This window comes from Pituophis catenifer, unplaced genomic scaffold (genome assembly GCF_029215685.1).
Source record: "Pituophis catenifer annectens isolate HBS135680 unplaced genomic scaffold, rPitCat1.0.hap2 SCAF_11, whole genome shotgun sequence".
Lineage (NCBI taxonomy): Eukaryota > Metazoa > Chordata > Lepidosauria > Squamata > Colubridae > Pituophis > Pituophis catenifer.
The window spans coordinates 27818911-27842862 of NW_027256891.1; the positions used below are offsets into that span (position 1 = coordinate 27818911).

Sequence of the window (23952 nt, forward strand, 5' to 3'; positions counted from 1 at the left end):
ATTTGTCACAACTTCCAATTTTGCAAGTACTACATTCATTGTGTAGTGACTGGCTTGAAAGATAGAGGTAGAAAGTAACTGTCAAAAGAATCCAGCAAAATAGCTTTAAAAGAGGATTCCAAATCACTAACGAAAGGCTGTGACGCTTTCACATGTAGATGAGGATGATGGAAGCATCAGTTTTGGATTAATATTTCTGGTCCATGAAGCCCTACAAGGTAATTTTGCCCCCTTCCCGCCCCAAGCTAAGGCCCTCCCAAGAAAACGGCAGCAGACTAGTTCATTGCAATGTTCGTTTATTAAAAATATATGTCTCCTTGGAAGAAACACTGGTAAACCAACTAGTGTCATGATTGGATACTTTCAGCTACGCCATGGAGGAGGCAGGCCCTTCCTCCATGAGCCTAGAAGACAGTGACCGGCTATTACAAAATAAAAGTCATCGGAGACAAGCCACCTCGAGAGCTGTTTCTATTTATGCATAGTCCGGTTCTTCAGAACATGTCTTGCAACACCAGCTGAGCAGAGGAAGTCGGTGGTGGCCTCTCCCAAACCTTTCCACCAGGGATTCTCGTACCCGACAGCAGCTTCCTCCCAATTCTTCACCAGCGAACAGCAGCTCTGGTCCTTCCAAAGTTCCACTTGCAACACAGCTGATGTGGGAATGGCTTCTCGCTTACCAGAATGATTCTCCGCAAGATGACAGTTTTCACCCATGTTTAACAATGAAGGCCGTGCACAAATCACACAATGAATGATATAGCTACCTACCAGCGATGGAGCGGACAGCATCAACCGGCTACAAGCCGAGGCCTCGTCCCACCCGGGGGATTGGGACCAGGACAACTCAGATCTCTCCTCCCTCCTGTAGCAGCCGTGGCTCTCGCTCCATGGAAACGAGATGTGTACAATTATCTCTTTCAAACTTGAGATTGGAGCAAGATGGCAAAAGTGGCAAACCTCTTCCTTTGGCCCACAGGCAAGGGTTTGCACCCATCCAGCAACGCTTGAACACTCCACCCAGAACTTCCACAAATCCAACTTACTCTCTTGTTCGGCAATAGAAAAAAAATCTTTTTGCACCTACGGTCTACACACTGACATGACCACAAATCAAGGCTTCCCATTAGCAGCTAGCCGCAGTCCACGGAAGACTAACAGTCTGTGCCACACGGAGAAGCGCGTTCTGAATTGCACTTGCCCTTTGCTATCCTGAAGAATTGCAAGCAGATGTTGGCAGCAAGGAATGGCTGGGGTCCATCTCTGCAACGAGGATCATGTAGAAACACAAAAGAAGACGGAGGGTGCGATTCTTCACGGAGCCTCCAAGGATTAGCTTGGTCAGGAAGGGCTTCAAGTGTTGCAACCAGAATTTGGCACAATTCTGCTAGAATAAGAACTTCCCAGGTTCTTGAGTCAATTTTCCACTGAAAACATGGTTGAAAGTGACCCTCCAAGGCACAAGCTTCTCTTCACACCACCTGCTGCGTCCAGCTTCCCACTGCACGGAACAACTCCACACTCTTCCACAGAACGAGTCGGTGGGATGGAGTTGAGTCTCTACAAGTGACCCGACTGCAACACTGAACAGCCGCTTTGCTCATTCCGCACGGTCTGTAGGTTGGGTCTGGAAACTATTTACAATGGAACAATCTTAAAAAATAAGTTAAAAAACTGGATTGAATACCCGTTCAGTTCATTATTAAAATCAAAAGCTTGGAATAATGAAAAGCCAACACACCAACACAAACATGATTTTGGTTTAACAGCAGCTTAAAAAAACCTCTCATGCAAACACATCAGGTGACATAAAACAATGTGCAGTTAATATGTAGCATTATCTTTTTGCTTTTGCGTGCTCAAATAAATTGTTGTAACTTGTTATGTGGTTCTGGGCCCTCCGTTTGTTCTGTAATCAGACTGCTGCCTTCTCTTTCCAAATGCAGAAATTGGCTTTGGAAGAACCACAGAACAGCACCTCAAAACGCTCCGTACCATGAATTTCACCTCTACAGCGGTTTCTGTCCCAATGGCTGAGGCAAGGCAGCAATTCTTTCGCTAACAAAGAACATTTCAGCAGCCCCCTCGAGTTCTCTAGTCTCGTGTGTGTGTGTATATATATATATATATATGACTATATTCAGAACATTCTCTAGTCATATACATGTATATATTCAGAGCATATATTATATATATAAAATTACATATCTAGATAAATAAAAGCATTCTGTTGCCTTTTCTTCTTGGTAAAATTGACAGGCTGCCAGTCTCCATTCTACTGAGAGGGGCAAGAACTGTCCACGTGTCGCATCGGTGGCTCTTGAGGCTAGTTGTCCACTGCCACCTCCTGCCTTGCTTTCTTGACTTCAACAGTTGATGTATTTTCTTAATTAAAAACACAGAAAACTCTCAAATAGGGTTTGTCTCCATTTCTAGGGGAGCAGCAGGATCGTCCATGCAGGAATGGTGGGGAGAGTCACTTGATGAAGGAGACTGGCCCATCCCAAGAAAAAGAAAAACAGGACTAGAAAACGCAATTTGTCAACCATCTAGAAAAGGGACGGGGTGGCCTTCTCGCTCCCCCTCTGGGGCAGAGGACGGGGGAAGGGTCGCTGATCTTCTAATGGGTTGATTGAAGGGAGGGGGACATCACAGTTTCTCAGAGGATGGGATCCAGATATAATGCCCAGATTGGTCCTCTATTATCTGTTTGATTTTACTGTAAATCTCTTCCAGGGAGTCTCCTTGTACAATGGCTATGGAAGTAAAAACAGAAGTGGCTTAGCAGACAAGAAGGGCCCTCTTTCCTTCCCCCACCGCCTCCTTAGAAGCTTCAAGCAACTAAACCGATCTTGCATTATCATTATCATTTATCTATATGAAAACCTGTTTTGCACACTCCTCCCAATTCCTGCGGTGAAGCAGGCAACTACGGAGGGGAGTTCCTACCACAAGCTCACAACCCAAGAGAACTCTCACCTGTAAAGTACTCTCCAAACTCCTGCTCCAATTTCATGGCTTTGTCAAAGACCTTGTTGGCCTGCTCGTACGTCTGCCTCCGGTTCATCTCCCTGCAGGCCCAGGGAAAAAAAAAGAGAGAGAGAGAGACAGCCTCAGGACAAAAGCCTCTGTCCCGACTGGAGCTTCTCCCACTGCCCAAAATCGGACTTTTCCTCAGCTTTCTGAGGGACTCCTGGATCGCTAGGGCATGTCGGCATATCAACTCCACCTGAAGAGACAGGCAGAGGGAAAGCGGGAGGGCTGTGGCCTTGGGAGAAAGTTCATGGCCCATGGATGGTATGGAGGCCACGGAGAAACCAAGACTGGCAATTCTTGGATTGGGAAGGTACTTTGGGAAAGGTATCCCAAAGTAGATTTTAAATCCACCTGCAGCCAAATAACAGTTGTTCTGTCAATCAAAAAGCCTGAAGGGAGAGTTGGATGCACTAAGTGGACAAAAAACCCATTACTGAGATGACCGTGGTCCGTTTGGCAAGAGCTGCCCCACACCCACCTCCCCGTATCCATCCCTAAAGCTTCCCTCCAGAACGTCTGACACGACCTGCCTCTATCACTAAATATGCAGGGGGCCCCCTCCTGCCAAGCCCCTCCCACGGCAGTCATTGCATCTTCTGGCCTCCTCTTTCAAGAGGTTCTGCTCTACCGCTGGGGGTTCACGCCCCTCAAAGGTAGCATTCAGGTAAGCGAACTCATGTCCGACTTATAAACCACCCAGAGTTACATAGCCAGTGAGATGGGTGGGGCATAAATTTGATGAATAAATCAAAATAACCCCGTTGTTAAACCTCCGTGTTACTCACATGAGCGCTTCGATGGATTTGGGCTTGATGAAAATCGCAACTGGGTACAGCTGTGCTTGCTGCAATCTTTTGATCGCATTGCCCGACACATCCAGGATGCAGTGCTTCCCCTGGAGGAGGGCAGGGCGTCCATTACCTCACAGCCTTTGCACAGCACTTTCAAGAAGCTTTGCCCCCGCCCCAAACTCATCAGGAGGACCACAACCCGAAGCATTTTGGGTATTCTAGAGCTTAAATGAGATTGTGATTTAAGGCCATAAGTGTGGATGCATCAACTCCTGTGTGGAATAGGAACAGCAGCAGCTTCAAACTGATCCAAAATCTGGCACAGACGAGCCAAGACCAGAGTCTGCTGCTGGTTTGACAGTGGACACAATACAGGTAATGCAGGAACTGAATGATGCCACAAGTCCCGTGCGGTATTTTGACCAAGGATGGCGCAGCCCATGGTGCCGGACTCACCCGCTCAGCCACCGCCCGCACAGACTGGACACTGGTGCCGTAGAGATTGTCATTGAACTGCCCAGCTTCGATAAATTTGCTGTCCTGAATATCCTTCTCCATCTGCTCCCGTGAGGCCACGAAGTGGTAATCTTGTCCATCAACTTCATTTTCACGCCGTGGCCTGGTAGTATCTGAAAGAAAATGCATTGGCTTTTTCTGTGGTTCAGAGAGCGGCATCTGTGGGCCCAAAGCTGTGCCCTTCTTAAACATCAGCAGGCATGGCTGACCTTGACCGTACAGCCTGGCCTTTTAAACTCTGCTGCAAAAAAAGGACCAACTGATGGATGTGAACACTCACTCTCTTCTCACACAAACATCTGGAGCACAGGGCCTAAAGCATCACTTGGGAAGATGTATGTGTCCCTTAAATCTCTCCTCCTCCCCCCCCAAAAAAAATACAAGGGACCCAGCACTTACGAGGCACACAGGATCCAAACTTGTGTGGAAATTCTGAGATGAGGTCATCGTTGACTCGGTCCTTCATGGGCCCCAAAACAATCACTGGCCTGGCGTAGTGAACTAGAGAGGCAGACCAAAAGAGAAGGAGGAGTTTTGGAGAGCAGCCTCTGCTCAGCTGTGAAGTTCAAAGCTAATCAGGGAAAAATAACATGCAGAAATCTCAGAGCTAAGCTGTCCTCCAGAAGGAAAACGGTGGACCAGCCTTTTTTCCAACTTACTTTCTTGCCTCGTCACAGGTTCGTATGACAGAATTGTGTCCTCTTGTCCTTCTGAAAGAATAGGAAAGAATCAGCTGGCCTCACAGCAACAACGCCACACCTCACTGCCAAATGGCAACGCTGTTAATCTCTGAGGCATTAAACCCCCCTGGCATTTTCACTTTTCCTTCGCAATCAGGGAGAAGCAAAGGTTTCCCTCCACAGGACTCGGCAAAATCTTTGGGGAACCGTCTCTGAGGGGAGCCCCATTTATAGCAGCCCAGCCAGCCTGGCCTAAAGATGAGGGACACCGGGAGTTACAATTCAGCAACGTTCTTCCCCAGCGTGTGGATCAGATCAAATCACAGGCAGACATTGGCGGTTCAAAAGAGCTTCTGCGCCCACATCGGAGCCAAAGTCCCCTATCTACTCTTTTGGACTTTAGCCACCTGTATGAGTAAATGGAGGCATAATATCGAAATGAAAGGAGATACTGTTCAGGCCTTAGTCTCTGCTACCTGAAATCAGTCCGTTTTACCTGGCTGATTGACTTATGCTATGCTCCAATCCAGTGGTGAAATCCAAATTTTTTTACTACCAGTTCTGTGGGCATGGCTTGGTGGGCGTGGCAGAAGGATACTGCAAAATCCCCATTCCCACACCACTCCTGGGGGAAAGATATTGCAAAATCCCCATTTTGAGTAGTTTGTAGAACTGGCAAATACCACCTCTGGCTGGCCCCAGAGTGTGGTGGGAATGGAGATTTTGCACTCCCCTAGGAGTGGGGAGGATATTGCAAAATCTCCATTCCCACCACACTCTGGGGCCAGCCAGAGGTGGTATTTGCCGGTTCTCTGAACTGCTCAAAATTTCTGCTACTGGTTCTTCAGAACCTGCTGGATTTCACCCCTGCTCCAATCCCAACCAAAAAAAGCCACCAGCCACAGAAGAGGAGGAGGCACCAGCAGCTCTGACCCACCCCACATCCCCCCCAGCACTGGGATGAAGCCAGAAGGAAATCTGGGTTGGAACAAACAGGGGAGACTTACTGGAACTGCTCTCGCTGTCGCTGGTGTTGGATGTCACACCCTCTGCAACCAAGAAAGAGGCCTGAATTTAATGCACACAGATTGACAGCAGGGGATACCAGGGGTTGATGGCCACAAGCGCTAGGGACAGGGGAGAGGAGTTCAAGGGCAAGCTCTCGATCTCCCGGCCCCTCTGCTTCGGTGCATTCTAGGAGGGGAGCCTAGCTGATCCACTCCACTCGGGAAGGAACCACGCATGGATCGCTTGTCCAAACAACGGCTGCAGCAGGTGCTGCAACCTCTCCCCGTCCATCCCCCTCTGCAGCTCAGGCGCAAGCAGGGCTGAAGCACGGACATGCAGCCCTGTTCCTGGCCAGCTCCCCTTTGTCCCCCGAGACTACAACCCTGCACTGAAGCGACAGAGGAGGGAAGAGAGGAGGGGAGGGATCGGTGGGCAAACAAACGACAGTAAAGAAACCGCAGGGCTGCCCAACAGAGGTGTCCCTGTTGAGACGGCCGGGGAGGAAAGGAGTTCACACACACAGAGTCAAATTCAACGACCTGATCAGGGAGGGGTTTCCCAAAATGAGCCCGGCCCAATTTCTTTCCTTGGCTTGTAAGAAGGCCTCGAGATGACGCCAGCCTTTGTCCTGGCCAACTCACTGCACTGCTGGGTAGCCCTTTCCAGGAAGAGGCTCCTAAGACCCATCAGCCTGTGCCGAGAGGGGTCCCTTCTTTGGAAAGAGGCAGCCAGTCTAGTGACTACAGTGAGGCTCAGCTCATGGGAGCTGAATCTACACCAAGCGTCCCGCGAGCTTCCTTCTGGTCTCAGACATGCTAGCAATGGAAAGTGAGGGTGTGCAGTGAAGTTCCACTTACTCAGGTTCTTTGTGCCATAATAATCGTCACTTAACCCAGGGAAGTCCTGATTCACAGCCAGCCAGAGGGGAGAGGAAGGGAGGTGGGGGAGAAAAGAACGAGAGAAGGAAAGAGAAAGGGGGGAAGAGAGAGAGAGAGAGAGGACCAGGACAGCATTAGTGACAGGAGTGCAGAATGGCTGAGAGCTGCAACAGCAAGTGAAGTTAAAGCCTGTGACCAACACTTTCAACCATCTTCTGTCCCAAAACCACCTCATTTGAGCCTGATCTCTAGAATGTAAGGCAGGCCAAAGCTTGCTCCAGAAGAAGCCCAGACACCAAGGCAGACATCCCCAACCGCCTGGGGAGGAGCAGAGGCCAAAGCTCTGGGCCTCTGTATTAGGCCAGGGGTCGGCAACCTTAAACACTCAAAGAACCACAAAGGTCCTAACCAGAAGCTCCCCATTCAATTCTGGAGCTGACCGGAAGTGCAGTTCTCCCACCACAGAGTCTCCTCCTAGCGAGGTGTCATGTTTTCCTCTATGGGTCCTAACCGAAAGCCCTATCAATGGTGGAGCCGACCGGCGACAGGGAGCCGCAGCAGAGGGATGAAAGAGACACATGTGGCTCCAGAGCCGTGGGTTGCTGACCCCTGTACTAGGCTAACCAGGCTTGGCAGCACCAAGCAGAGTCCCTTGTTCTGAGACCAGCTACCCTGGCCGGGGCTACTGGAGGATGTCACTTACACAGAGCAGTGTAGACCTCAGCAACCCAAGCTCAAGAATCTCCCCCCTCTCCCAAAATGGTAACCTGCTGCTCCTCTCAGACAATCCATGGAGACTGGTCCCCCTCCCGCTGCCACAGGGGTCCATTCTTCATTTATCCCCACCATTGGTGAGCTCTCTACTCACTGGAGACCCACCGGAGTAGCCTACAGTCACCATAACCCAGAGCGCAAAGCTAAGGCAGGATTGTGCTCAAAAGATCCACCAGGCTACAGAGAGTTTGGGCTGAGTTATTCTCAGCTCTCACGGTGGTCCCCTCTTCACAGAGCCTCGGCACCTTCCCAGGTCTCAGCAGCACCTGGTAATCAGGCCTCTTGCACAGGGGCTGCCCTTCCTCGCATCCTAATCCTTGACTGCTCTCCTGGCCAACGGTACAAGGGGAGCAGAGTTTGGCAACCCGACATCTGCTCAGCAAGGAGAAGCTCCGAAATTCAATCCCTGCAACTCCCATCGAAGGGATCGGACGGCAGGCAACAGAAAGTTGCTGGGAGTTGAGAAAAAAGACGAGGCCAGAAAGACCAACTGGAGTGCGCTGTGGCTTCAGGCGGAGGAGGCCGCTGGCTGTGCGAATACGGCATGAGAGCCTAAGGCTGCCCTTCAGGGAGAGAGGGCAGACAAAACCTGCTGCTTTTGGAAGGGCATCGCTAGTCATTTTGTAGAAATTGTGGAATGCGCCCCCATCTGCTTATTTAACCTAAGTTCCTGGGCAGGGAAAGGAGAGAGAGACCTGCTGCTGAGGCCTTAGAGGACCCCGGCTGCTATCAGCTCTGCCCCAAAGACATTGAGAGGGGGCCGTTTGTAAAGCTTCAGCTCTTGGCTGCAGGGAGACCGCTGAGCAAATATGGGGCACCAGGAGGAGTGAAGGGCTCCCGGCTTGAACCATCGTTGCAAGCAAAGCCTGAGACCCCCTTAGGTAAAGGCAGAGCCAGGAAGCCAGGAGGATCCAGCAGCCTCTCCCGGAGTCCAGGGCTCAGCCGTTGCTTGCTGCATACTTGTAAAGCTGCCTATGACATCGGGTGAAGAATCGTTTGGCCCACCATCCCGCCGCTCACAGCCATTAATGGCCACAACGTTCTCACGGTCCTTATCAGAGCCTTCTGTGCCATTCAGGCAGGCCGATGCTCCCCTAGGCAGCCCAACCTCAAGGCAATGCAGGATCCGCCAAGCGCCCAGAGGAAGCCATGGGCCATTTCTCCCTCACAGGGGCGGCGGCAGCTGCTGGGGCTCCCAGAGAGAATCCGAGCAGGGCAGCTGCTACTTACGTTCCTGTCCGCTGCTTTCCTGAGCCAAGTTCTCTTTGCTCTTGTAAAAGGGGAATTTTCGAGAGAGGCGGAAACTCTTTTTACGTTTCGTTTTGATCAACTGTGAAGAAGGTGAAGATGCAAGGGGTGCAGAAGGAAACAAAAAGGACAGAAACAAAAAGGACAAAAAAACAATGGAGTTTAAAGCATGCAAGAAAAATTAAAATGAACAGACAACGGGTGATCAGTGTCAGGGAAGCTGCCCCTCAAATGAAATCATGGAAATTACATGTAAATGGGGATGTCAGAGGAAAATTAAGGGTGGAGGAAATAAATGATCTTGAGGAATGGTGGAAAATGACTAACAATTTTCATTGCCACAACAAGAAGGAGGGGTCCCCATGGCCCGGCCAGCTCCCTGGCTCTCCGCCAGTCTGTGAAGGAATTCCCTGTCCCAGCCTTCAGCAAGACCTCAGAGAATTCAGGGCCGGCCACCAGAAACTGTCCTGGGCCACAGAAGTGGCAAACTTGGCTGGAGGAAGTCTGAGGATGTGTGTGTGTGTGTGTGTGTGTGTGTGTGTGTGTGTGTGTGTGTGTTCTCCTGCAGACCAAGACCCTTTGTTCAACCGTCCCCCGAGCGCACCTTGGAGGAACTGTCCTCGAGTCCCAGTCAAATTTCATTCAAAACCCTTCCCTGCTTCTCACACTCACACTCACACACAAACACAAACACCCAAGCAGCACTTACCCGGTTGGATTCTATCATCCCTGTCCGAGCGTGGAACTTCACTGTTTTCAAGCGTGCCCGTTCCTTTTTTTCCACTCTGACAGCATCAAGAAAAAGAAAGAGATTAAGGGTGACTTTGATCTCACTTTGATCACTATTCCTGCCTCACCGAGATCTTCCTTCAAGAACCTCGTAGAAATTATTGCCATGGCTGATTCCTAAGGCCTTCAGTGTAAGGTACCGTATTTCTCGGAGGATAAGACGCATCTTTTTACCCCCCAAAAGGGGGTGAAAATTTAGGTGTGTCTTATATACCAAATGTAGCCCTGCCCGCCCACTGGCCCCCACCCTTTAGCTTCTGCCTCCCAGCAGTTACCTCCTTGCAGCAAACAGCAAGAAGAAACTGCTCATTTCAGCTTCAGCACAACCTAATTAGCACAAGTAGATTGGATCAGCCTCCTGACTCTCAGCTGTTTTGCTCTCAGCTGTTTTGCGCAGGGCTCTGCTGCTTGCTGCAAGGAGGTAAATTGCTGGGAGCAGATTTTTTTTCCCCTTGTGCTAATCAAGCTATGCTGAAAACAAAAATGAAAGTAAAGCAGGCTGTTTGCTGTAACGAGGCAAAATTGCTGGGAGGCAGAGGCAGATTTCTTTTTCTTGTTTTCCTCACCAAAAAAGGTAGGTGCGTTTTATAGTCTGGTGCGTCTTATACTCCAAAAAACACGGTAAACAGAAGGTCAAAAATCCAAACAGTCCCCCCGTCACGAGCAGCATTTTCTCTGCTGCCTGAAAATTCCTCGTGCTTGAAAGCAAAACACAGGCCCAAGTCACCCTGGCCCCAAAGTCCGTTTCAGCTCTTCCTGACAACCCCCCCCCCCAAGGAAAGCGCCGCAACTGGCCAACTGTCCAGTGAAAATCGACCACCGCGAGGGCCACCGCAGCAGAACAAGCACTCACCTCTTCTTGCTGGGAATGACTCCGATCTGCTCGCTCTCACCGTGAGGGGTCACCAGCCTTGCCTGCCACCACTCGTCGTCTGAGGCATTGATGACGTGCAAAATGTCCCCGTAAGAAAAACTGAGTCCCTGGCTGGGCAAGCAGCTGTCCCGAGTCCGGTCATAGTCAAAGAGGGCCCTGTCCAGGAATGAGGCAGCTTAGCAGGATGGCCAGGAGGTCACCGTCTGTCCGCAAAGTTCCACAGACTGAAGCCTGGACCTCAGACCTTCCGTTGGATGCAACGTGTTCTTCTGCCCTTTCTCAAGGTCCCCTTCCTTTGGCCCCAGGCTACTGCCTGGAAAGTGGGCCTCTCCACCCAGGTCCCTCACTGGAGGCTTTGAAGAGGAGACTAGATAGTCCCTTACCTGAAATGCTTGGGCAGGGGGTCTGACTAGAAGACCTCCAAGACCTTCCAGCTCTATTCTATTCTAGAACTAGGAGGGTTGCTGTTTTGCAAGTTCCTCTTGCTGCCACCAGGGGGCATGCTGTTCTGTGCCTCTGCCCCGTTTAAGGGTTTACTTCCTGCTCAGCACAAAGAACCCAGGAAAATGTTTTGGTTGGGGCTAGATCAGGCCTTCCGATCTGGCATAACAAGCCTTGTAATTACCACAACCGGCAGCTTGTCCGTTTCATCAGTTTCAGCTAAATTGTGCTCGAAACTACTCCACCCAACAGGGCTGAGACTCCTCTCCCAGTGCGGAAGGGTTTGCAGAGCGCTGCCTCGATCCCAGGAGCAGCCAAGAAGGTGCTGTGCAAGATGGGCACGGACACCCTGGCTGCCTTGCCATTGAAGAGAGAAGCTGAGTTGGGGAGGCGCTTGCCAGCACTGACGCTTCCAGAGGACGCCAAAACAATGAGCCAAAGCAGCTAAGCGCCTGGGCCAAAAAAGCTGCACCGGCGTTGGCTTGTGTTGTAAGCAGCCAGCGCTGAAATTACAGAGGAGCAGCCAACCGCTCGCTAGAGCCCTGTTCCAGGAGCAATGGATTTATTGGCCTGCCCCCCTCGGAATCAGTCCAGGCACCCCGCGAGAGAAGCAGCCAGCAACAGGCTTCAGGGTGAAGCCAAAGGCTGGGGCCCTGCAGAGACTTCGTCTCCTTTCCTACGTTGGGAAGACTGAAGAGTATTTGGCAGAGGAGGCTCAGCCCCACCCCCCATGGGGGGGGGGATGGGTTAACTAAACCAAGGTTCAACGAATTCGATTTCAGGATTCCTAGTGCAAAAGCAGGTCAGATGGCTGGGTTTGCTCAACGCGTGTGCCTAAAGTGTGCTTGGCGAGTGTTTGACCCAAGGGGCCACGTGGAGTCTGAGGACCTGAGAATCACAAGTGATCCAGGAGCGCCCCACCAAAGGAGGCCAGGGGCATCCCTCGCGCTGGATACTCCCTGCGATGCCTTGCTCTGGTGGGTGCAAGGAGGCCATGCAGCCTTCGGGACGGTGCTCCAAAGGGAAGCAATGTTTCAGGAGGATGGGAAATGGCTGAGCCACAGGCCGAGGTCAGAATTATGACAGCTGAAAAATGGCTAAACTTTGTTGTAACAGATTAAAAGCAAAGGGTCCTCCTAGCCAGGCTTTGAACACATCAGCATTCTCAGCAAGTGGCACCACGAGGCCCCTTTTTCTGGGGGAAGAGAAGGAGAGATCGCCTTGAGTGGGCCACAGTAACAAAAGAATAAATCTGAAGAGGCCCTTTGACACCCCCCAAAAGGCTCCTTCGGCTTACCGGACATAGAGGGACCGCTTCTCACTGGTCCGAAGTGAACCAGACCCCGAACTCATGCTGCTGTTCATCATCTGCTCTCGGAGGTCATGGATCTTGGACTCAAAGCGGCTGTACTCTGCAAGCACAAAGGAGGGCGGGTTGGGGGCCGTCGCACAGGCAGGCCCCCTGCAGCCCAGCCCAGCCCAGCCCAGCCGGGTCTGCGTTTCACACACAAGGGACAAGGACGCAGCTGCCTGTGCAACTCCCCCTGCCAGGTCCTGGGCCGGATCCTTTGCATACCTGAATACAGGTGTTGGCCTTGGAGAAAGTCACAGCTAATGGGGCATGACAAACAGGCTAAAAAGGGACCGGTCAGGTGGTATTCAGGATTCTGCGTTTCGAGTATCGTTACGGCTGAGATCTCAGAAAGGCTACTGGGGAAGGATATAGGAGGAGAGGCTGGGTTGACATCAAGAAGGCCACTCAAGAGGAGGAACCCAGCACAGGAGGAGCACTTTACACACCAGGGGAAGGACGGAGAGGACAGACAATCCCAGAACCCGCAGGAACCAACAAAAGTGGCTGAAAGGAAGTAGAGGATATTCAAGCAGTATTTCCCCAGACCGACAATTAACATCTAGCATCTATTACCACAAATATTTCAATGGTTAAAGAGATGCAATCGTGTTTTAAGAGAGTTGGCTTGGCGCAATTAATAGTAAACAGCCGTTCAAAAGTCCATTACCGGCATCCGGCTCTTGGGTCTTGTGGGAGATAAGATTACAGGAAAATTAACCAGGCTGTGCTTTAATGCCAAAAGTGCTTGGACGGTTTGAACATATTCCTAAAGGCATTGACAAACATGGTGCTCTATCAATCTTCCAAGCCCGGCAGTTGCAAGCATCCAGATTATGCAAGCCAAGGGTTATATAAACACAGTCTTGGGTTTACCAGTTACTTAAAGGTTATGGTGCCTTTTCCATCTTCATGCATTATACATACTGTTAAACAACATTATTACAAAGCAGCTTGCATAAGGTAGAGGTGGGTTATTTTGAAAGTTTACAATTTAGTAAGATCGATGTGCAGAAGACCTTAGAAAATCAAGTCCCCAAGAACTTTCCACATGGCTGCCATTTAGAGTTTCTTGCTACTCCCAACAACAGTAATTCTGCTCCAATAGCAGAGAAACACTTTAGCTGCCTTCCAGAATTCAGAATATTAAATAATAATAATGGAACTCCAATTCAGCGTTAAACACATAATCTCTGCTGGAAGTTTAAACCAGACATACGCTGGTATGTCAGCTAAAAACAAAAGCAGGAAAACTTCTCTTTTGCTAGGAACTTTTATTCAATCCTTCCTTTTTGGCCTCTACGCGCATTGCCTAGAAACTCTGAAGCACTGAAACCTAAAAAACGTGGAAGTTAAAAGCAGAGCCCCAAATGTGGAGTGTTGTTAATTATTCCCAATGTCAATTTATTCAATTTTATTACTGTATGCCTGATTTAATTCCTTCAAATCCTAGATATTCATTGTACGGTGTGTTTTATGCAGTTGAAAGTCATTTTTATCATTTGTTGGGGTTCTTTATCCACAGGCTCCAGTCTGATTCTTCTCAATTGCTTTCTTACATGCTGCCTTCCTGCCAGAAAACTCCCACCTTCTCCCCACTCCCCTTGTGGCCCCCATCAGTCCTGCAGGCTTAGAAAAATTATCCAAAGTTACGTTTTTACTTATTTTACAGTGAGTGCTCAGTTGGCAAGGACTCAGCCACCCACCAAGCATCGATATGGATCAGCTTGTGAATTTTCCGCCCTGACAGCAGCCAAGTTACGACCAATATTGATCCAGTTTTCCAAAGTATCAATAGAGAATGTAGAAATAACAGGAGCGGGCTAACTCAGCTTCAGGGATAATGGATTTAAAAATCATTTAATATAAACACGCACCATGCTGCGGGCACATGTGCCTTGACCAATGGTGCAGGAGATGCTATGAAAAGGCAACGATCAGCGCATGGAAACGCCCTGAGCCCACTTATGCTCCAAAGAGCATTTCCCCCTATCCTGAGCTGCCTTCTCCCCCAGACTGCACAGGCTTCTGAGCCTCCCTCACAGGATCTTGGAGAAGAGGCCATGCGATCCTTGCCTTGAAGACTGGGGGCTGCAAAGAGGCAAAGCTGCAGGCCCCATCTCCAGCACCCTCCTCAGGCCTCTTTGAAACAGATAAGCCACAACCAGATGGGTAAAATATAAATGGATTTAAAGAAGACTCTTCTCTAACCGCAAAGGATGAAAAGGGACAGAGCCGCCGCCCCCCCCCCGTAGCATCCTGCTCCCGCCTGCTCCCCTGAAGGCCGGTGCTCTCTCACTCTGCATCACCTCTGACAGGGCTCTCGTCATATCTACTGATATCTTTTAATATCAAAATTTTCTCTTTTTGCCATGGGTGTGTGTGTGTGTGTCTGATTTAACATTAATCGGCATACGCCTCTTGCCAGCTGCACAGTAGCCCCTGAATCAAGCGGGTCCCTGCCAAGAGCAGACCCAGCTCCCATCCTCAGCTTGCTAACGCCACTCAAGGCTGGGCAGATTTCAGGACAAAGGCACAAAGCAGACGGGGAGCAGCTCTTCTGAGAGCCTCGGGCTCTTTCCTTCCACTCCTTAAAAGCTGTCCCCCATCCAGCCACTCTAGGCTCAGGGGGACAAGAAAGGCTGCGCCCGCCCTGCTGCTCCACTCCGGGAGATGGCAAGGGCCTCTCATGACAGCAACACAGAAGAGCAGTTGGGGGGGGGGGAAGAAGCACCCCCGAGGTGGATAAGAAAACCAGGGCAGCCTCAAAAGCCAGCAAGGAAATGCTCTGCTAGCAGAAGGTGCTTTCAGCTGCACTGAAAGGCTTTTTTGTGTGTGGGGGGGAGGGGGGCCCGGCGCGGTGGAGAGTGGATCACGTGGGGAAACAGCCCGTATCTCCCTTGAATTAAGTAGAGGAAGTTGTCCAACAGGTCAGACCATGGAAAATCATCTTGAACTAATAATGCATATTCCCCCCCCCCGACTCCTGGAAGCTGCTAACCATATGATCCCAACAGCTACTGCCTCTTTTCCTATTCCAAGGTCCTTGGACAGAACAGGCGCAAGGATCTTTCTCCCCCCTTCCCCCCCATTCAACTCTGCATTTGCCAAGAAACAAGCAAGGAGAGGCCGAGAACCTGGCTTGTCGAGAGCAAGTAACAGCTGGTTGCTTCTGCAGTGATATCTGGGCCCTTGGCATTCTCAGGCAGCTTTCCTGGAACCCAATGATTCAACTCAGGGTGTGCGTGTGTGTTAGAATTCCTTAAAGATTCTTAGAGATCGTGTTGGTCCTTCTGCTCCTCACCTTGATTACACTTTAAATTACAGACAGGTAAGCAGTTTCATGAACTTCACTGGCAGATGGTTGAATGTCTTCCAAATAAATCAATCCTAGCTATTGAAGAGTTTCAAGGCAAGGTCTAGGAGAAAAGAAGCAGAGGACTAACACTGCAACTTGTTTTTGGGTCAGAGGTGAATCTACCCTGCATCCAGAGGTGCCACAAACTTAAATGTGTTTCCCATTTCTGAAATTCAAAACTAGTTCAGAAAGGATGGTGGCGTCTTTACTTGTATCACCCCCAGGATCCTTTGTGGATTTTTCAGGGCCTCAGCTTTACCCCTCCGGACTTTAAAATTCATGAGACTATTATTTGCCTTTCATCTCCCACAAGGGCACAACGACACTGATCATTTTCCACACATTTACAGTTGTGAGCCAAAGTTCCACTCTCCTGTAGGGTGTTTCTATGTGAAGCCCAGCTAGTATCCACGCTGCGAAGCCCTCTCTTTAAAAAAGACACCTTACAAGTGTCAGAGCACGCAAAGCCTCATGACAAGCAGGAACCCAGCATCCCACATTAACCACATTGGTTAACTCAGCTCATTCTGGTTAGGAGGATTAATCCCCTCTTCCTCTTTACAGCTACCAGCATTGCAAGTTCCACCCGGCAGCGAGTCAGAAAAAGTAAGCCAAACCAAGCAAGAATTTCCTGCACCCAAGACGTCCTTTCTCAAGGGACAAAGAACAAAGTGTCACGCCAGCTGTCAAAAGACAGGACTATTCACTCCACAACCAAACAGGTGATGTGTCAGCTTCACCTTGCTCCTTTCTGAAATACCTGCAAGATTCAGCTGGACCAAGCAAGAACTCTTTCAGCCACAAAGCTCAAAACGCAGCAAAAAGATTTTATGATTTTATGGTTACTACAGACCAACAATGAATGTCTCAAGAGTCTCCATGCAGAGCTACCAAGTGTAACTGTCTGCCGTGTAGACACTCACACTCATTCAGCTGAGACTTTTGAACTGATTGTTCAAAAATGTCCCCGTGAAAAATGGTCACGCTTGCAGGATATCAGGCCTTTTCCTTTACCAGGGCTGGGAACCCACATAATTCGGTTGAAGCATCCTTCACAACCAGCCACCTTCGCTGGGAGTAGCTCAGCAATGTTGGGAGAGCCGTTTGTGTTATCCTGCCCCATTGTGTGCAACGCAACTCTTCTATCTCCTGCCTGGTGACGTAGAAGGTGACTGAATAAAAGTCCATTTGAGGTTTTTTTCTCATGATTGCCGCTTGGCTGGGATTTTTTTATGGACATGGCAGTTCTGGCGGACCCGTTCAGGACTGGCAGAGAAAAGTTAAGCCGGTGTAAAGAAACAAGAGAGGCGCAAAGCGAAAGACCCTTGTCCGAAGAAAAGAGCCTGGATGATGGGCCTGGCTCTGTCACCCTTCTTCCCCGGGGCGGCTCCTTCTTCGGCCCCAAGGGCTTCGGCCAGGGAGGGGAGGGGACGGGAGGGGAAGGGGGAAGGGAAGAGGGGAAGGGGGAGGGGAAAGGGAGGGGGAGGGGAGGGGAAGAGGGAAGGGAAGAGGGGAGGGGAGGGGGAGGGGGAAGGGAGGGGGGAGTGGGAGGGAAGGGAAGAGGGGAAGGGGGAGGGGAGGGGGAAGGGAAGGGAGGGGAAAGGGAGGGGATGGGAGGGGGAGGGGAAGAGGGAAGGGAAGGGGGGAGGGGGAGGGGAAGAGGGAAGGGAAGAGGGGAAGGGGGAGGAGAAAGGGAGGGGAGGGGGAGGGGAGGAGAAGGGGGGCAAGCGGGGCTCTTAGATCATCCCCCGTGGAAAGGAGCCTCCGCTTCTTCTGACGCAGAGGGGCCAAGTGGGGCTCTGGGGCCCTTTGCAGCCGTGCAGGCAGCCCCCCCTCCCCCCAAAGGGCTCCCCCTGCCCCGGGAGGCTCGGCCGCCCAGCCCCGCGTGAGGGAAGCGGCCCCCGCGGTTGGCCTCTTGCCGGCAGGAGAGGAGGAGGCCCCGCTCGGCTTCAGCGCCTCCCGCCACTCTCTCTCTCTCTCTCGGGGGAGCCCCCGGCGGCCTCCCCGCGACCCCCCCCCCACCCCCGCCAGGCGCGGCCTCCCCGGATCGGCCGTTGGGCGGCCTGGAAGGCCCCGGGACCCCCCGCAGAGGAGGGCGCGCGACCTCCCCGCCCCGCCCCTCCAAAACGCCCCCCGCGATGGGAAGGGGGGGTGGATGCGGAGGGTCTCGCGAGAGGAAGAGGCTCCCTGCCCGGTTCAAGGCCGCCCCGCCCACTCCCGCCCTCCCTCCGCCGGGGCTCCGGAGGCTCCATGTGGGACTTCCTGGCCCGCCGCCCGCTCACCTGCCGCTCACCGCCGGCCGTCCCGTCTCCCCGTCCTCACACAAAGCCCGGCCGGCCGGTCGCCCGGGCGGGAAGGTGGAGGCGCGGCCTCGCGGCGGGCTCCAGCCAATCGGCGCTCCGCTCCGCCCGTGGCGCCCAACCGGATTTCGCGCTGCCGACCCTCCCCTCCCGCCCGTCCAATCGCCGCCCGAACTCTCTCATAGTTGGTCCTCCCCACGCTCCGAGGTCTGCCCAATCGCCGCCGCGTTTCGGAGCCCCGCGTCTCCACCCCATGCGCAGGCCACGCCCCTCCGGGTGTCCACAACGTCCTCCCCCGCCCCGCCCCTTTCCTACGACAGCGTCCTGCTCGGCCAATCGGCGGCCGCGCTGCTCCATCGCTACGCGCCGATAATCCCCGGGTAACCCCAGCCAGGCATCTCATTTGCATGCAGAGCCCCGCCCACGCCCGCTCGCCCGCTGCCCAGCCCCGACGCGTGTTAACCCGTGCACACGACGCGCAGGAGGGGACAGCGGGAAAAGAGCCGCGGAGGCGGGAATGCAGCCCAGGAAGGCCCGGGAGGCTTTCCCTGCTCCGGCCTGGCCTTGGTCTGGGCCTGGCCATCGGCTCCAGCAGAGACCCCCGGAGGGCAGCACCAGCGGGCGCCTCTCCAGCACAAAAGCCAAGCTGCACCGGGGAGGACCCCCCTCACCTCCAGGGCCCACCCGAGGCGGTTCTGCTGGACCCCCAGAGAGAAAGGGACCGGGCACAGAGGCTGAAGCCAGGCGCCAGGCGGGGGCCGCCAGGGTGCCCAGCCACCCAGTTGGACCGTCGAGCTGCCAGCCTGCCACCCGGGGAGGCCCTCCCAAGAGCCGCAGGCTTCTTACCTTCGGGCCTGTACTGGGCCACGATGGTGACGGTCTGCCCGGCCCTCTTCAGGGCTGCCGCCGCTTGCTCATGCGTCGCATTCCGGAGGTTGAAGCCGTTCACCTGGCAAACAGACCCGCCCGTCAGCAGGAGGGCAAAGCTGGATGCCTGGCAGTGGGCCTCCCTGGATCCCCCCCTCCCAAAGCCTCCAGCCTCAGGCGTGGCACACTACGCCAGGCCCTGAGCTGTGGCAGGGAGCGTGCGCCTGACCTGGTGAAAAGCGGACCCCTGTCCCTGGAACCTGGGGGGGCAGCCTCCTTGGCGAGGCCCGGGATTCACCCGCCTCCCGCAGGCTGAAGGATCCATTTATGCAGGCAGCCTCGGCACTTTTCCCCTGGCCAAGCGGAAGCCAGCTTCCTCGCAATGGGGCTGGGCTAAGCCAGGCCAGACCGGTTGGGTGAGGTGCCCTGCCCTGCCCTGCCCTGCGTGGGCCAGTGGGTTAACCTCTTAATGGCTGGGCAGAAGGGCCAGAGGAGCAAGGAGACCTCGGGTGGCATGTGGCTGGCAAAAGCACCATCTCCCCCCCCCCTCAGAAGAAGGCCCCCATTGCACTCACCGACAGAATCCGATCGCCACGCCGCAGCTCCCCACTCAGGTCTGCTGGTCCCCCAGCCAGGATGAAGGAGACGAAGATGCCCTCCCCATCCTCGCCCCCCACAATGTTGAAGCCCAGGCCGCTGGAGCCCTTGTGCAGAGAGATCTTTCGGGGCTCCCTGGCAGGAGGAAGAGGAGAGAGGCAGCCGTCAGGGATGATGTGGTGGGGGGGGGGGCAAGAGCAGCTGGGGCTTGATTCCAAGATGGTGGGTTTCAATAGCCCCCCAAAAAACTGTCAGCTGCACCCCCATATTCAGTCCAGGGTTGAATTGGACCCCACATTCTGGTTAAAGGGAGCTTTTGGCTGGTCTGCTGGTGCCCGGAAGGAGCAAAGGGCACAAGGGGGAGGGAGGAGAATTGGAGAGGGTCAGCTCCTCTCCTTGGAGCCCCACCACTTCATCCCCCCCCTCCAAGCTTCTCCTGGCTCATAACCAGCAGCATCTGTCCCATTTCCTCCCCTCCAGGATGCTTGCCCCCTCCTGCCCCCCCCACCTCGCATGCCCATTAGCTTGGGAGGGGTCTCCCAGGCAGGATGGAATCAAGCCAAGGACAGCATTTCTGACCCACTCAGACCCACACGTCCACGACAAGCCTTGCAGAAACCCCCCACCCCTGAACTGAAAGCACAAATGGGGGGGGGGAACAATACCCAATCCCTCTTCGGTGCAGGCTGGCAGAGTGCGGTGGGGGGGGCTGCCTCCTGTAGGACATGGAGGAGGAGACGTTGACCGTGATCATCATGGCTGTGTGTCTGGGGGGTGGGGGTGGGCAGCCTGCCTTTTATCTGCACTGCACTGCCCCGCCCTCCCCTCCCCTCCGCCGGAGCTGTCAGACCCTTGAGATGATCCAGATGCAGGCGCTGCCCAGGAAGCTGCCACTGGCCTTAACCCTTCCCTCCCTCTGGGCATCCGCCAGGAGGGACCGTTAGGCAGGAGGGGGAAGGGCTCTGCAGAAGACAGGCTGCCCTAGAGAGCCAAGAGCGGGGAAGAGCCCTCCGGCTGTGGGGTAGGCCCAGAGGCCCTTGGTAGCAGGGTTGGGGCACCCAAGACTGGCAGGGTCCTGGCTGAGAGGCTTCATGTGCCTATTCGCCCCTCGCCTATAACTCACAGAATTCCCCCTTGATGGACTCTGTTTCTGCCCCCTCCAGCAGGCCAGCAAACCACAGATCAGGGCATCAGCTGCCAGCCTTCCTCTGCCTCAGTCTGATTCGCGCCCTCGTGTGGTCACGAGCCAGCACTGCCAGTGGTTGGGTGCCCACTGGAAGCCTGCTTGCCCTCTGATGCCAGTCTCTGCCCTCTCCTTTGCCCAGAGCCCTCTTCTCGCCCATCTCCAGCACAGGAAAGGGCCAGGCCGTGTGTTCAAAGGCTCAAACACCCCCCCTTCCCCATCTGCCCCCCCTCCAGCGCCCCCCCCCCGACTCTCCAGTTGTGTCAATGGGCTCCCTGCCTGCTGGAGGCTGCCAAGAGCCTGGCTAGAAGGACCCTAACAGCAGTCAGAAAAGGCGGCACGGCACGGAGGGTCCGGCTTCAAAACTCAACAAGCACAAGTCCTCCGTCCCTCAGTTGGGCTTTCAGCTTTCTCACCTTCCCTCTGGGAGAATCCCAGCCCTCTCTTGTGCGCCAGAGGAAGAAGGGGGCGGCCCACGGGGGGAGACAGACACCCCCTCCCCAGCCTTATTTGTTGTTGGACCCAGCAGGGCCGCCGCTGCTCACCTGGTGAAGTCCTCCTCTCCAATCAGGTGGCGGGGCACAGGTGAGTAGCGGGCAGGCGTGACCTGGGGGGGAGCAGGGTAAGCGGGCTTGCTCTCCATGCCTCCAAGATAGCCGAGGCCAGGATTATGGCTTATGTGGTTGTCGGCCAAGGCAGAAAAAGCTAGGGAGAGAAAGGGCGGGAGACAGACCAAGCTGAGCCTCCGCTGCTCTGGGGCGGCCTCCCCACTCGGCCACCACCCAGACCCGAGCCGGGCACTCTTCCCCGAGCTGGAGGGGGAGCAGGGACGTACTGCTGGCGTAGTCTGGGGGCGCATACAGGTCGTTGATGTGGGAGCTGCCTGGCTTGGCCACCTTCAGGTAGACCATGTCGGAGGTGTTCTTCAGGGCAGCCACTGCCTCTTCGTGCCGCACCTCTTGCAGGTTGGTGTTGTTCACCTGGGAGAGGGAGGGGAGGGGAAAGAGAGCAGCACACAGGTAAGCTCTGAATGCCCCAGAAAATCAAGAGAGATCCCAGCGGGCTCCAAAGCCCACTCTGAAAGTCAAGAGCTTACATCCCAACAAGATAGAGCGCCTCAGAATATGGAGGATCCATGCCTGGCAATGGCAACCAGTCCATTAACCTGCAGGTGGGTTGGACCTCGATTCTGGGGGGCACCAGAACCAGATATAACAGGAAGACCTGCTTCGTAGCCGGAAACCTCCCTCTGTGCAGCCCCCGACCTCCATGGCATGGCCCGTCACAGCCCGTAAGGGAAGCCGCGCTGGGTCCTCACCGCGAGCAGCCGATCCCCAATCTGCAGCCGTCCGTCTTTCTGGGCTGCGCCCCCTTCGATGATCTTGGTGATGTAAATGCTGTTGTCGCCCGGGATGTGCTGGTTCCCGATGCCCCCCGCGATGCTGAAGCCCAGCCCTGGAAGAAGGAGCATGGCATTGGTGGGGGGCGTCCCCCTTTCATCAGGCCTACTTTAACGTCCTCAGCCGTTGGCAGAGAACGGAAGGCCGAGAAGGGCAGGGCCAAATGCTCAAGAAGGGGGAGGCTCTCGGGAAGGAGGAACCATTCTGCAAATGGCCAGAAGCCCAGAGGAAGAACGACGGGGAAACTCGGCTTGGGACCGTCTTCTTCCTTAGGGGTGGGAGGGCTCCTCTACAGGAGCCTGGCCAGCCTCACTGCAAGAACTGGGGGTGGAGCGTGAGGTAGCCCCTCCACTACCCTCCCCTGCAGGGCTGTGAGATGTTCTCCTTCTCCCACAGCTGGAATCAGCCGTGCCCTTCCAGGCAGCCGGTTCTCCTGAGGAGGGGGCTCACGACCAGGAACCTCCACAGCGCCTGCTCTGGCCAAAGCACCTTCCCAGCCAGCAGCAGCTCCTGCGGCCCCCCACAGCCAAGCAGTTGACTCTCCCGCCCGGCCCTGTTTGGCGAGACCCCAACTGAGACTCTTTGGATGTAAGCTCAAGTGGCAGTTGGCCCCCTCCCCAGGACCCCAGCCTCTCACCTTTGGGTCCTTTCATCAGGTTGACCTCCATGATGGTCTCCGGCGGGGGCTGCCTTCGCCTGACCAGCAGCCTCACCACCGGCCCTGCCTCCTTCAGCGCCTCCACAGCCTTGCTGTGCACCACCTCCGAGACGTCCACTTCGTTGACCCGAAGCACGCAGTCGTTGACCCTGTGCCACGGAGCAGAGGGTGAGGGAGGGAGGGAGGGAGGGCCGGCCCCCAAAGCCTCTGGGCAAACCTCCCAGCCTTGCAGTTGGGGCTGGGGCCTCTGTGCCCCCTGACACTCACCCCAGGCGCCCGTCCATGGCAGCCGCTCCACCCGGGATGATCTTGGTGATGAAAATGCCAGGGTCGTCGGGGATATGGGGATTATCGGTGCCACCAGCAATGCTGAAGCCGAGGCCAGAGTTTCCCTGCCAAGAGACCCAATTTGAACACCCGGCCTCCAAATGAGGAGCAGGAAACTGAAGAGGAAGCCGAGCACCCTGGGAAGGCAAGGCTCGGGGCAGACCCAGACAGATCTTCCAGCCTCAGCTCTTCCCAGGACTGGAGAGCCCAGTAAGCTCCATCTCTGAAGACCACTGCAGAAAAGAGCCGCCCCCCGCATGTGCCAGGGATGGAGAAGGCGGGCTTGGGTGACTGGAGAGGAAGAGCCCCACTCACCCGCTCCAGGACAATCTCCTCGTACTTGAACATGCCGTCGCTGCCATTCACCTGGGGGAGAGAAGGGAGTTCCAGGGGCTCAGAAATAAAGGACATCCCTCCGACATGCCTGGTACGTGGAGCTCAGGGGGACAAAGACCAGCTTTGACATGGCCAGCAAAGGTCTCTCCTGAGCCACATGGATCAGATGTGCCACAAAAGCAGGAGAGGGCCGGAGAAAAAAGGCTGCTGGCTTCGGAACTCTTTTGGTTCTTTGAGTCCTTCAGGAGTAGCGTGGTATATAAATTAAATAAATAAATTTGGTCACTGAAACCCCTTTTGAGGATCACAGTGAATTATCGGGCAGTTAAAACCAGATTCTGCACAAATGCAGATGCTGGTGAAATATACCAGGACAAGGCATTGCCGCAGCGGTGCTGTTTATTTCAGGAGCTCCGGGGTCATCACATAAACTCCTCACAGCCCCAAATCCCTAGCTGGGCGCCTTGCTAGTGTCCAAAATGCCCAGGGAGGCTGACTGGCTGCACAGAGGTAAGAAGCCCGCAGAGTCAAGGTGAGGAA

The 23952-nt window shown here is 54.1% G+C and overlaps 1 protein-coding gene across 2 annotated transcripts in view; it reads right to left on the reverse strand.

Annotated features, from left to right (window-relative positions):
• Positions 1–291: 291 nt before the first annotated feature.
• The window catches only part of DLG3 (discs large MAGUK scaffold protein 3), a 41689-nt gene continuing 18028 nt past the window's right edge, over positions 292–23952 (reverse strand). The window contains exons 6-24 of one of the 2 annotated variants that reach the window (XM_070951825.1): positions 23392–23442; positions 23017–23141; positions 22729–22898; positions 22010–22146; positions 21527–21671; positions 21237–21396; positions 19487–19643; positions 18891–18993; positions 12333–12447; positions 10574–10750; positions 9641–9716; positions 8914–9013; positions 6031–6072; positions 5003–5053; positions 4743–4844; positions 4284–4456; positions 3822–3931; positions 2980–3071; positions 292–2756 (exon numbers count right to left, since the gene is read on the reverse strand). In XM_070951825.1, the coding sequence (XP_070807926.1) occupies positions 2650–2756; positions 2980–3071; positions 3822–3931; positions 4284–4456; positions 4743–4844; positions 5003–5053; positions 6031–6072; positions 8914–9013; positions 9641–9716; positions 10574–10750; positions 12333–12447; positions 18891–18993; positions 19487–19643; positions 21237–21396; positions 21527–21671; positions 22010–22146; positions 22729–22898; positions 23017–23141; positions 23392–23442 (2193 nt within the window). In that variant the 3' untranslated portion in view covers positions 292–2649. Of the gene's footprint in view, positions 2757–2979; positions 3072–3821; positions 3932–4283; positions 4457–4742; positions 4845–5002; positions 5054–6030; positions 6073–8913; positions 9014–9640; positions 9717–10573; positions 10751–12332; positions 12448–18890; positions 18994–19486; positions 19644–20173; positions 20249–21236; positions 21397–21526; positions 21672–22009; positions 22147–22728; positions 22899–23016; positions 23142–23391; positions 23443–23952 lie in introns of those variants that run through there. The other variant, XM_070951826.1, reaches the window with a different exon arrangement.